Source organism: Atractosteus spatula, chromosome 4 (genome assembly GCF_055471065.1).
Source record: "Atractosteus spatula isolate fAtrSpa1 chromosome 4, fAtrSpa1.hap1, whole genome shotgun sequence".
NCBI lineage: Eukaryota > Metazoa > Chordata > Actinopteri > Semionotiformes > Lepisosteidae > Atractosteus > Atractosteus spatula.
Genome location: NC_142709.1, coordinates 64,382,484 through 64,395,483, shown reverse-complemented (window position 1 = coordinate 64,395,483; position 13,000 = coordinate 64,382,484). Strand labels below are relative to the sequence as shown.

At 35.2% G+C, this 13,000-nt stretch overlaps 1 protein-coding gene across 3 annotated transcripts in view; it reads right to left on the bottom strand.

The window, feature by feature from the left end:
* The window catches only part of lpp (LIM domain containing preferred translocation partner in lipoma), a 200,898-nt gene that overhangs the window by 18,443 nt on the left and 169,455 nt on the right, over nucleotides 1-13,000 (bottom strand). For all 3 annotated transcript variants that reach the window (XM_088913330.1, XM_088913331.1, XM_088913332.1), the window contains one exon: nucleotides 8,955-9,124. In XM_088913330.1, the coding sequence (XP_088769456.1) occupies nucleotides 8,955-9,124 (170 nt within the window). The remainder of the gene's footprint in view (nucleotides 1-8,954; nucleotides 9,125-13,000) is intronic.

Sequence of the window (13,000 nt, the reverse complement as noted above, 5' to 3'; positions counted from 1 at the left end):
ATTAAACCACTGTAATATTCATCAATGCTACTGACAGCTTTTAATTTTAAGCTGTTTTGTTAATTTCATGTTGAAAGGATTTATCAGATTAATGACTGCATTAAAGTTCAAACGAGTAAGGATATATTAAAAATGTGGTCCCTGCTCGATATTAAACAAGGGCACAAAAATTCCTATCAGTGCTATAAATGCTACTTATTGGGTGTAAAACATTATTTTAAAAATCTATACCAGATCACTACCCTTCACAATTTAACATCTCCACTAAGGCCAGCCAAAAATGGACTCATTTGATTACAGATTTTTTCCAGTTTTGTCAGTAGTTATTGAACATCTGTGTTTCTATGTTATGCTGTCAATAAACTGACAGATTTTTCTAATGTGGAATTCAAGATCGTATGTATGTCATATGGATGGTTACCAAGAGTTCACACTGATTTTGGCTCTAAATGCTTGAACAGAAAGTCAGCAATCTGCCACATGACTAAGTGTGAAGTCGTTGGCAAAGTCAAAGCAAATTCTATGAATGAAATAGACTTTGTCACATGACAGGGTAGTGATAAGGGTGGGCGCAGCTTTTCTTGTAGCACAACCACGGCCCAAGAAGCCTGTTAGGTTTATTTAAATCATCAACAACATAACACAGTTGGACACAAATACAATCCCAGTGGTCTTTATATTACTAGCACCTGAAGTGTTGGGGAAAGGTGTTAAATTAGTCCAGTTAAACAGTAATTAGATTATATTTCTAAAGTGGGATGAAAGCCTGGTTACATTACAGCACTCAAGGACTGGAGCGGAGTAACCATGTTTTAACAACGGGCAAATAGTTGTTTTAACTAGGCAGTTAAAAGTTCAGGCAGAACAAAAACCACAACACCCTTCAGCATTATAGGGTCAGCAAGGAGTAGCTCTGGCAGAGCAAAGTCATGTGTGTCAAATGCTGCTTTGAGCAACAAAAGTGTATCACGATCGATGTGCCATTAATCCAAGGTAACTACAAATGATCGAAACTTACAGTAATTTTTTTAATTAAGGGGATATTAGTAACAAAGATCTTAAATGTCCTGTTAAACTTTGGGGAAAATCCTTTAAAGGCAAATGCTATTCTTCACATCCTACAACAGATCTATTCCAATGACTGCATTCCTTTGAAATCTCAGCCAGCATTTAATGCGAGGTCACCCTTTATATCAAGAGAATCACTGCCTTCGGTAGCCTCCCGCAGGGTCGCATGAAATCCATTCTGTTCTTTCTTGATCTTGTTTTTGAAATTCCTCATGAGTAAAATGGCTATGACAAAGAAGTAGCATTACAGTAAGCAGAGAAAGAAGCACAAATAATCCCTGAATTAAACAGAAGCGGATTCATACGGGTTAATTATTGTTCACATGAACTGGTCAGGAAAATGTAAATAATTCATCCACTGACAAAGAATTTATTTATGTATGCATGTGTTTAAAGTAATTAATATGAATATAAAGTGTTCTCAAAACAACACTGACCCATCAGAAAATACAAAGATGACAGGGGTCAACACTTGAAAGCACAAAATTGTGTGAATAGGTAGATACACACCTGTTTTGTTTGTTTTTTTAAGTGAAAAAAGTAAAGCAGTTAAGCACAACACTTTTAATGTACAGTATGTAAAGTGAAATGAATTGAAGTGACCACTTTATCAGTCACTTGAAGAAAGTGACTAGTTTCACTAGTCAGCCATGTTTGTGGATCTTGAGATACCGATCATGGCCTTGAACACAAAATCGCACAAGGTTACAAAATAGTGTTTTTGTGAGTATTTAAATACCGATAACAGTTTGTGACACCAAAGCCTGCCGCAAGGTACTTGACCACATAGCAGAATAAAAAGGCTTCTAACATTACTAGCCGCCTGAAAAAATACTGTGTTGTTAAACATTTATGTACAGGAGCAAAAATGCCAAATCTGATCATTCAGTAGGCCTATAGCCACAAGCCAAAGTGTACGTTCAATTGTAAAATCAGTTTTGTGCTAAGTGCTAAGAAAGGGAACAGCCATGAACAGAGACCATTTAAGGCTGTGAGATATACAGGACCAAGAAAATGTTTGTGAACCCCCTAGGTTGGTCCATATTCTTGTACATTAGAATGTAATTAGATCTACATTGAAGTCAGTAATTACTCAAAGGGTAACAGTGAACATTCTGATATGGCATTTACAGTGTATGTATTTTTTAATTTAGTGGAAACAATAATTTGATGCGATGTAGCAATGAACTTTGACAAATCTGCTACAAGATTACAAGTCCACTATTACTCCACCTTGAACACATCTGCACTATAATAATTAGCTCAGAGCAAGAACTAGGGTTACTTAACCCAGACACGCTTGAGACAAATACTGATGTCTTTGAATATCAGCGTTCAGGAATATCAGCTTGATGTTTTCATTGCATTTCCAGCTCTAAATGACAACGAGAGTGCCAACCTATTTACAAAAAAGACATTTTTCATATCAAGTAAATTCAAAATATACCCTTTCGCTGCTGTAGTTTGGACATTTGGACAAAAAATCACTAATGCAGGTAACATCTTAGCCTCATAATCTTTGTAAAGCCCCATAAAAAAGACTAAGAGTTGAAATCCCTAGTATGTTTTTGAGTTAGTCTTGCAAATAGCACAATAAAGTATCCTCTAATTTAAATCCAGTGTTAATGATACAAAACAGAAAATATATAATTCCATGCCCCTAAAGTGTAATAGTTTCTAAGATTTAAAACTCAAGTCTTAGCCAGGACTGGAAGCAATCCTTTTTAACACAGTGATCTACAGTACAATCTTATTAAAGAAAATCTACACCTATTTTCAGGAGTGCTTTAAGAGTACCACAGTTTTTGTTGTCATTGTGATTTTAATTGCTGTGCATTATTGAAAGTGCTAATTACAGATACTGTACATCACTTAAGATTCCAACGCTCAATTTTAAACTTGAAGAAGCTTATTTTTACTGCTACACATTCCTGACACCTTTACTCACTACAATTTGTTTCCACATTGTTTCACTGTTCTTGTGAAATTTTAAAACCGAAGGGCCATGACCTTTTAGTATCCTTGAAAATATGTCATTCTTGAAACTCAGTCCCCAAAAGTAGAATAAACATCAATGGCCACAAGCATATAAAATGAACAGGCACACTCAAATGCAGTAGCAAACTGAAATTAAATTCGAATTTGGCTTACAGAATGTAAGTGCACTGACATCGAAATGTACAATATGGATTAACTGAATGCCGTAGCTAAACTGAACTTTGTTCCAGTTCTCGTGAAATGCCAGAAGAAACAAATCACCACAGCCAAGTTTTAAAGTCAAGATGCAGATTGTTTCACAGATCAAAAATGCTTGGCTAGCTTTTTGGGAATGTGGACAGTTATTTCAAAGAATTGTGAAAAAGAGCAAAAATGCACACAGGCTAAGGAAAGCAGATTTAGCCAAAGGAAAGAAAGAGTTAAAAACCCTTTTCAAATGATTACTTAAAATTAAAAAAAAGGAGGAACAATAATCTAACAAGTTGTCATATTTGCAAGAACAAAATCATGTTATGCAAAAGCTGTACCGTTGATAATTAAGATAACTCACTCAGCCCTTGCATTTACTCACAGGATCGGTGATAAGTCTACCTTGGGGCTTATTTAAAGATAAAAACAGGAAACTAAAATTACAAAGACTTGTTATTTCAGGTAATCTTTATCTAGTCAGTGAATGGGGTATAACTACTGGTAGATACGATAGAATATCAAGGATGAAGATGCACGTGAGATTTGATACTTGACAAAAGTTTATAGTACAATGTAAAGCATTATCTCTAAGAGGAATAAAAATGGCTGAATCCAGCTGCCATTTTAAAGAAAGCTTATCCAGAAGATGGAAGGGAAAAATATTTTTCTGATCATTTGAAAAGCATTAAATCATTAAAATGAGAAATTATTTCAGAGCCATGTCACTCATTTACAGGATACCTTCAAGTATCACCTGGAAATGTTGGAACCTATCTGAGTTCAGCAAAAAAAAACAACAATAAAAAACAATCTCTTCTGGAACAAACGGGCATGTACTTTAAACTACATAAACTATATGATATAAATGGAACACAACTTGATAGCTTTACTACAATGCTTTAGTACTCTATTACTATACTAATGCTCAATGTCACTCTAACGTACAGTAAGTTTACTAAATATCTTTAGCTTTTTGCCTGTGATCATTAGGCCTGGTTCTAAAGAGCCATAGTCAGGCAGATTTTGTGTGGCGCCTTCAATAACTTCAGATTCTGTAAATTAGTGCTCATGCCAAATCTGTCCAGGACAAGGAATGTCACATAACTTGTCCAAAGCAGGAAAAGATGAAGAGTCATCAGGGAACTACACCATCATGATTAAAACAACTGAACTGTATATGGAATAAAATATGTTAAAGTTATTATAGAAAGACATGACAGCTGGCAGTGTGTGTGGAAGAGTTCGATACATGTAACAGCATTACCAATGAATTAAGGCAAGTGCAGGCTCATTGTAGTCAAGCACAGCAGGGGGAATATAACTGCTGCTTCCTGTAGAGCAATTACTTTAGGAATAGACAGGGGGGCCTTGTCTTGTACATCCAGCACTTTTTGTGAACACTAAAAATATAAATCTAAAAAAATCATAAATATTGAAGCTCACCTTTCAACAAATTTTAAATAATGTATGGTACTAGGCAGTACTATACCATTATTTTAAAAAAGAGTAAGTAACCCTCTCTTCATATTCTATAATTTATTAAATCAATGTTTTGGCTGACACTTCAATTTATTAAGCTGTAAGTATATAGAGCAAAGAGAGAGCGACTTAGCTGTTTTTAACAAATCTTAATGTCAGTTCATTGGTTTGCACCTAACATAACTTAGGATGTGCTTTCTATTCATTACCGAATCTTGGCAGCAGCATGAAATATTTTGCCATTATTCTGCTTACTAAAGAAAGGCTGTGAAGACAGGATAAGAATGGTGAAATCTAATTTGATTAGAATGCATTTTTATTTTCCTGCATTTCCAAGTAATATTGCATCATCTTCATTGGTAGTTCTATATATTGCAATTTTACTCCTCGTTCCCCATCATCCACAAAATTATGAGTAGTGGAGTGAAACACCCTACACTACAGTATATGAAATAAATCCTGCAACTTATCTTCTGTCCCCATCTTGCAACTTTTGTTATTTGTATCACTAAGGAAACACCACCTGGAAAATGGGAATGTGGAGAGAATAACAATTAAATTCCATCAGACTAGGCATTAAATTCACATCACGAACTTAAAAAAAAACATCAAACCATCAAACCTCCTGTTTGAAGAATCAAACAGAAGAATCCGCGACTAAAAAACTTTGTGTCAAATGCATTTGCAAAGAATCTCCATTTGCTAAACAGGAGTTAGGTCACAAGACAGATGTCATTTTTCAGGACCTAATTTATTTCTGTGCTTTTTATTTGAATTCTGTTTCTTCGTGGAAAAAAAAAACGTATGTACTTTGAGCATTTTAAGATTCCTAGACTTACTTCAAGGTTTTTTCTAGTTTCCTGTACTGCACTTAGGATTCACATGTCTCTTCAGAGACAAAAGTCTTACACACATTCCTTAATCACACAGAGGCGTATGACCCCGAGGAAGGGAATAAAAGGAGAAGAAATAACTTTCATTAAGGAAGATCCTTTTTCTGATTTTTTCCATCCTTTTGATCTTACGCCAGAAGAACATTTATGCTGATGAAATGCATAAATAAAGTTCTTGAATTATCTTACACTCTTTAGTGAATGTACCAGAGCTGGAGAACATCCAGCACAGACTGATACAATCACTGTGAGTGCTGCTGAGTCAAAATGATTTAAGAAGAAAACGTAAAACTATACAGTATGTATACATTGTTTACTGCATACACAAAAACTACTCGAAAGCTAAATCTTTCAAGTTAAAAAAATGAAAAGAATAACAGATCTTCTTTACAGACTACAGACTACTGTTGTGACATTCAGCAAAGCTGAAGCTTACCTGAAGGATGAAATAAAAAAGCTAATGTTTTTATAATTTTTCTGTAAATGTTGCATCAGAAAAACTAAGCAGTCACTAAATACTTCCGTGTAATGATTTAAATTCTGTGCAATTTTACTTCAATTCTAATAACTTACAGAAGGAGTTTTATCTTTCAGTTTGAGATGACCATAGGGAAGCACTAATATTATATTACAGATCTAAAAACAGCAACTCAAAACAACTCATTTACTCAAGATGTGCAAGTTAGGGATTAGGGTATAATAAAGTCCATGTTAAAAGTTCTTGTATCAGTACTAGGAGAAAACCAAAAGAAATAAGGTAAGTGACGTTTTGACACCATTTCATGTTTTTTTTCCCTACAACAGTATGTTAACCCCATGCATTTGAATATCACTGAGTGTGAGCAAACATCTGCAGGATGATAATAGCTGGCCAAATCACAGACTACAAAAATCCCTAAGCACACCGAAACATTATGAGTGGGAACTTAATTTCTCTGAAACACACTGGTCTATTTTTTAGCAGTCAGCTCTCCTGATTCCTCTTGCCACTTGGCTCTTCCTGGCGTTCACAGTCATGTTCTTCAGATTGTGAAATACTTACCAGAATAAGTACCGTGTAAACACAACCATAGTAACGTGGGTTTCATGCAGGAGATCTCGCTGTTCTTTCCTGCAGAAAACTTACTTGCTATTTGTACATAGTATAAGATATATAAAAAATATTAATATCCAAATAATTAACATTAATTCCTCAGCATGTTTTGAAGGTTAACATTAAATCCCGGGTTCAAAAGATATGGACCAATTCCACTGTGATCAATTTAACTGTTGACCTGTTAAATTATGTAACTCTGAGAACTGAGAAATGTGAACACTGAGAAAGTACTCTTCAGTCCACAGACCCTTGATTAACACAGATATGATATTCTGTTGAATTTAGATTGATTTTGGATTCAATGTAACAGGCAGGGCTGGTGAGAGATTGTTGAGAGAAGACTTCTTCAGTTGCAGTTACACATTGGTTTCTGTTTTTGTGATTATCAACGGATAAGATGAGAAGACAGAACAAGACCCTAAGCTGAGAGAAATGAATAAATTCCTAGAGAAGAGCATCATAGAGGCCCTGGAGGCTTTCTCACAGTTCAAGCTGCAACCCCACTCTGTATTTTTGGAGATGCTTGAAATAACAACTATACTATTTCCCTCCTCTTACCAAAGAAGAACTTGGAACCAAAGTGCACAAGGTCTGCCAGAACATATCCTTTCAAATGACAACGAGGCAGATTCGCTCCATGTCTAGTTACAAATGCCTCTTGTCTTGTGTTTATAGTGTTTGGACAACAAAACTGAAAAAAGTTATAAAATCACAAGATTTTGGGGGTAGGATATGTTTAGAAATACTATGAAGAAAAATATTTTTTATCATCCTTTTATGCAAATACATTTTTTAGTGAAAAGGAAAAAAAACTGGTCAGTTGTGATAAATTTTGTAGAGCAATAAACAAAATGCTTTACTAATTATCATGTAAATTCATGTTTTTTAGTATTGGATCCTTTAAAATAGTTGATACTGTAGGCCCCTTAACAAATTTTTCTTTACCCACGTTGCCTTTAGTAAATCTTGTTAGTGACTATTCACTTACTGTAAATATAACTGAATTATTGCTTTTAGAAATATATATTAAATTAGTAAAATAAGATTCTGGTACCACAAGACTTTCCTTACTTTAGAATTACTGGATATCTACATTGCATAACCATCAGGTTACCGGAGGGAAAAAAAGGAGAGTTTCACAAGTTTCTAGAAAAAGTCACATCTCATCAACTACCAGAAAATGGTACTTGCAACTTATGTTACTGGAACTGATTTTAATTTCCCTTTTTTGATGAACTTCATTGTTTGTAGAAAGAAAATAATTTTCAAAGGATATTTTTGGCTGACAAAAAAGGAAGAGGTGGGAAAGGCCATTATTTCATTTCAAATCTACAAAGGGAAGTAATGCTATCTTGGATTTTAATTTGATTTTAATATTTGCTTAATATCTCGAGTGTGATTTGCCAATGTACGAATGCTTATCAGATATACTTCCTGAAAGATGTGTGTATCAGACGGATGAACCCTTTACATGCCTTACCACTATTTTCTTTTAATCTTTGTATTTAATATTCACAGACCATCACCTGGTGTGAAATGTCTTATGATCATCTAATTTAAAGTAGAGATGCTATTGTGCACATTTCACATCAGCTGCCTAAAGATAAAATAAACTTTGTTAATGGCTTGCAGTCCTTCCACATCAGCTGGACATTTTAAGCAAATGTAGAACATGCAGGGTAACCAATACATATTGTTGGGCTGAAATACTTAACTACTGGAATATTTGTGATGATTAAGATTTTTAATGTCCGTAGACCAAAAGTAGTTTATTGTACTTAGAATAAAAGAAATTGAATAACCAGTTTCAAGTAAATAGTCAGATTTTTACCAATGTAATGCTATATGAGAGCATTTACCTGCAAAGGGTGACCATTCTTGACCACACTAACTAAGCCCATTTCTAAAATGTGATGGACTCTCCAAGTCTCAGTGCAAGGGCAGTCCCTATGGCTTGGCCAACGCCTCTGACGTGACACTGTTACCGGTAAGAGCTGTATTTCTGCATCACCAGTCGTGGCAAACCCCTGTGTATGGGCTACATGCTTAGACAAGCTTGTGGAGGAAAGCGAGCACGGCCCCCAGCCTCATTTCCCCCTGTACGGGTGTAATGTCTGTAGCGATCTTGCTGACTTCGTTCCCTGGAATCCACACTGGGAGGTGGGAGGGGGCCTGACGAAGACGACACGATTCTCTCTGAGAAAAGAAAACTCGCCGCTGTTTGTACTCACGATGTAGCAGGGCTCGCAGTACGCCTTCTTTTCCACTGCGTAGAAAGGCTTTCCCCGGAGCTTGCGGCCACAGGTCATGCAGATAAAGCAGTCGATGTGGAACACCTGGTCCATGGCAGTGCAGCCGGTGCCTTCTCCCACCACATTTTCCCCACAGCAGGCACAGCGGCCTGGCGGAGACACAGAAAGAGGAGCTCAGACACTGGGCAAGGAGGCTGGGGCCCCAGATGCTTCAAGAAAGAAACCCTGGTTGATGCTTTACCCATCCCAAGTGAGGCCTATTGCATTACGTGTAACAGTAAGTAACACAGAAACTGCCCAGCTCTCAAAGCTAGTGCAGGCTACCAGCCAACCAGCAAGGTTTCCGCACAGCTGGGAAGTCTCAAAAAGACTTTTCTTAGGATAGCATTATGGATGATTTTGCTCTTCTTGAATTATAGTACCATTATTATTTTTCCCTTACTAGTTTAGAAAATATTTAATCTCAGAATATACTCAAATGTGCTGTGGCAAAGCAGATGAATATTATATTATAGTAAAGTACATGTACGGTAAGTGGTGTTACTGGTCATACATCGTAAGAAAAAAAACTAAAAAGTGAAATGGAGTTTTTGCCCTGTTTCATAAATTAACATCCTAAGTAATGTTTCAGATACAATACAACAATACATACTGTAAATCCAGGCAGTGTGACATACAAAATTGAAAGAAAGGACAATAATCTTTTTTTTTAAATCAGTACACAAACAAGAAAGAACAGGGCCATAATTTGTCTTAACCATTCTATATAATTTAGAAATCATTATACAGTATGTGCTACATACAGTATCATCTCTACAAAAATATTACACAGATCTATTTTAAACGAAGAGAAAACAGCACTGATAACTATTAGTCTAGAGCAGCTTACATTGGTATTGAAGGGCAACATTACTGATATTTTTAAACAAGAGGGAAAGCCAGATTGCATGTAATGAAGACGTGGCATTTGGATATCTCTAATTGAGTTGAAGATATCTTTAATTGAGTTAAGATGTCTTGAACTCATTGCAAGATATCTTCAACCCAATTAATGACACTACCAATTTAATTAACGGTATCTTAAAGTTTAGAGATATCTCTAAATGTTTTCTTTAACATCTTCTGACAGATCCTCTCAGTGTAAATTTTAGATATTGTAAATTAATTTAAGTTTGGTTTTATTTTTTGCCTGCCTTAACTTTTAATTCAACTCAGCTTAGTTTTGCATTGTACAGTGCAAGCACAGCTAAGGGATATATCACAAAAATGGGAGCATCCTAGAACTGTATCGTGTTTACATAAGACAAAAAATGAGCAGTACAATACAAAGCATACAGTATATTCTCTGCACCCAGGTATTGATGTTGAATGTTCAATAGAAAGACTTCAACTGCCAATTTGGTTTGGTTAAGGGTTTTTTCTTGAATTCAAGTCAGTTACATCCAACCATTTCCTAAGAGCTTTATACAATACAGGGCTGCAGGGGAGCTGGAGCCTGTCCAGGCAAGCAAGGTTTTCAACTAAAGATTGAGTAACCTACAGATGCAGGTGGGTAAATTAATTTGCATAAGCCAATCTTTAACCTTTTACATGTGCTAACATTGCACCTTAAATGCTTTGAATCTGATGTTGAATCCAGTGCATTAAATCTGCCATGCAACTGAGAGATTTACAGTCAAACGTTAGAATGAATCGACTGACACAATGTGCAACAGCCTCAGCAAGCTCCTGAATAATGAGAAGGCTTATCTTAGATGGATATCACAAAGTTTATAAAATCTCAAGTAAATTAAACAAGGAGGTCATTAATTCAAACTGTCAAAAATATAAACCAATAATTGGCCTCTACTCAGAAATTCACTTAAGTGGAAGGAAAAGAAAGTCAAACATTTTCTAAGTGGTCTAGCCTGTAGACAGCGAAAAGGAAAACTGTCGGAAATCCTTTTCCTACAGGCACCTTGTAAGTGATACAGGTCTCAGGTTCAGCACACACAGGGGCACTTTCGAATAGCAATAGGCTCTTCCTGCATGTCCTGCCAAAACTAGTGTGAGATCATTCTTTAAAAACACATTGCTGCTGCCCTGTAGGCTGTGTTCTGATGCCTTCTTAGAAAGGAATTCAACACTTTTGACTTAGGCAATCCTGAATGTGATCGCTTTTCTTTTAACTAAACCACCAATGACTTTTTCTACAGTTCAAAAACAATGTATAAAACAAAAAAAAATGCTACAAGAAAACATTGATTTGATAAAAAAATTAGGAAAACCCTATCTCAACTAGCAAAGAGTGCAATAAAATAAAAACGCTTTGCAAAGATCTACAGAGAATTGATATTAAAATGATATAAAATAATTTTAGTACAAAGTTAAGATTAGGTCTATCAACAGTACAGTGTTAGATACACACATTAGGAGCTTTGAATTTTCTTTCCCCTAGTGTTAAATTGCAACTTCTCTGGATTGCTCTTCTTTAAAGAGGAGGATGAACGCATGACAGAACACTGTCTCATTGGGTTTAGTAAAGACTCTCAGCCTGCGCTGAGTAACATGTCCTTAACATGGTACAGAGGTTACAAGGGAGGTCCTGACATTCCTTGCAGCAGCAGTTGACATTTCTGTAAGGAACTGGTGAAGTTCAAAAGGTGATGGAGGTCACAGAGTTCACTACTTCATTCAGTTATGTAAGTACATATAAAATGACAGATACATTAAAAAGTTGTACATAAAGAATGCTCCATAGCTAAAACCTTAAAAATTCATAACTGTGAACTTTTGAAATGTATTACCAGACCTGCTTCATCTAATGCTACGATAATATCACTGCTATTCCCTTTTTGTTAAATTGAACAGAAGCTATTTATTACTCTGAATCTCACTTCAGTAGATAGACCTGTATTGATTAGTCTGTGCTTAATAACAAGACCTTGTTGTTCAAATTCAATATGAACATGAACAGAACAGATTTTTTTTAAATCCACAAGTATACTGCTAAAAGTATAAGTTTAGTTTTTTTTCAAAACCTCTCCATAGATACAAAATGAGTATTTCCTAATAGTGCATCTAAAACAAAAAGCAAAAAGCATGTTGTGTATGATAAGATTGTGCATAAAGCTGTTATTCTTATTGAAAGAAGTCCAACATTTTATTTTTATGGATCTGTGTAAAGATATTTAGAACGAAGTAATCTTCAATCTACAGTATATGTCTTACTATCCAATGGCTGGTGCTGGTTATAATTACCTCTACTTTTCAGAATCGGCACAACTATGTTAAAGTAATATAATTACTGTACATGCCCTTTTCACTTTGGACATTCATATCAGTGACAAGGTTAAAATACAGTCTGTCTTTAACTTCACCTTGAAGAGGTTTTAACATTATTTAAGACTATGACTAAATGCTATCTTTTGTGGAAAAAACTGAAAAGATTAATTAAGGCATTTCCTCATTGCTCCATTTCACATTAAATGTAAGCTGTCTAATACTATAACTTATTTCAATTAAAGCTGTGCTGTGACACTAAAATACAATGTACCCTACTTTGGGCTTAGTGGGGATACATAACTGGAGATAAATGAGTAACAGCTTTAGTAGTAGATCTAATAAACCCAACATATGTCTGCCTGTATTGAGGATCAGCTAAACGATGAAACAGTTGAGTCTTAAACAAATATGACATACTTCCATCACATATGGTGAGTTCTGTTCAAAAGTTTTTAATAAACATTTCCAAACCTTTATCTTCTACAAAGCCAAATTTAATATGTTTTAGAGAGCGAGCATTTTTACCATTACAAAAAACAAAACTGACGAGAACTGTGACTACAATTAATTTCATGTTTATGGTCCAATATTCTAGCAATATTCTCAAGCTCGATTTATGCAAAAAATGAAAATGACATGTGCTACAGTACATGGAATAATGTATTATTTGTTACAGTCGATATTTGTCAACAGTCTTAAGTGATTCCTGCATAAGTATAAGAAATAGGTCAAATGCAACATTTTTCTAAATTACTCTGGAT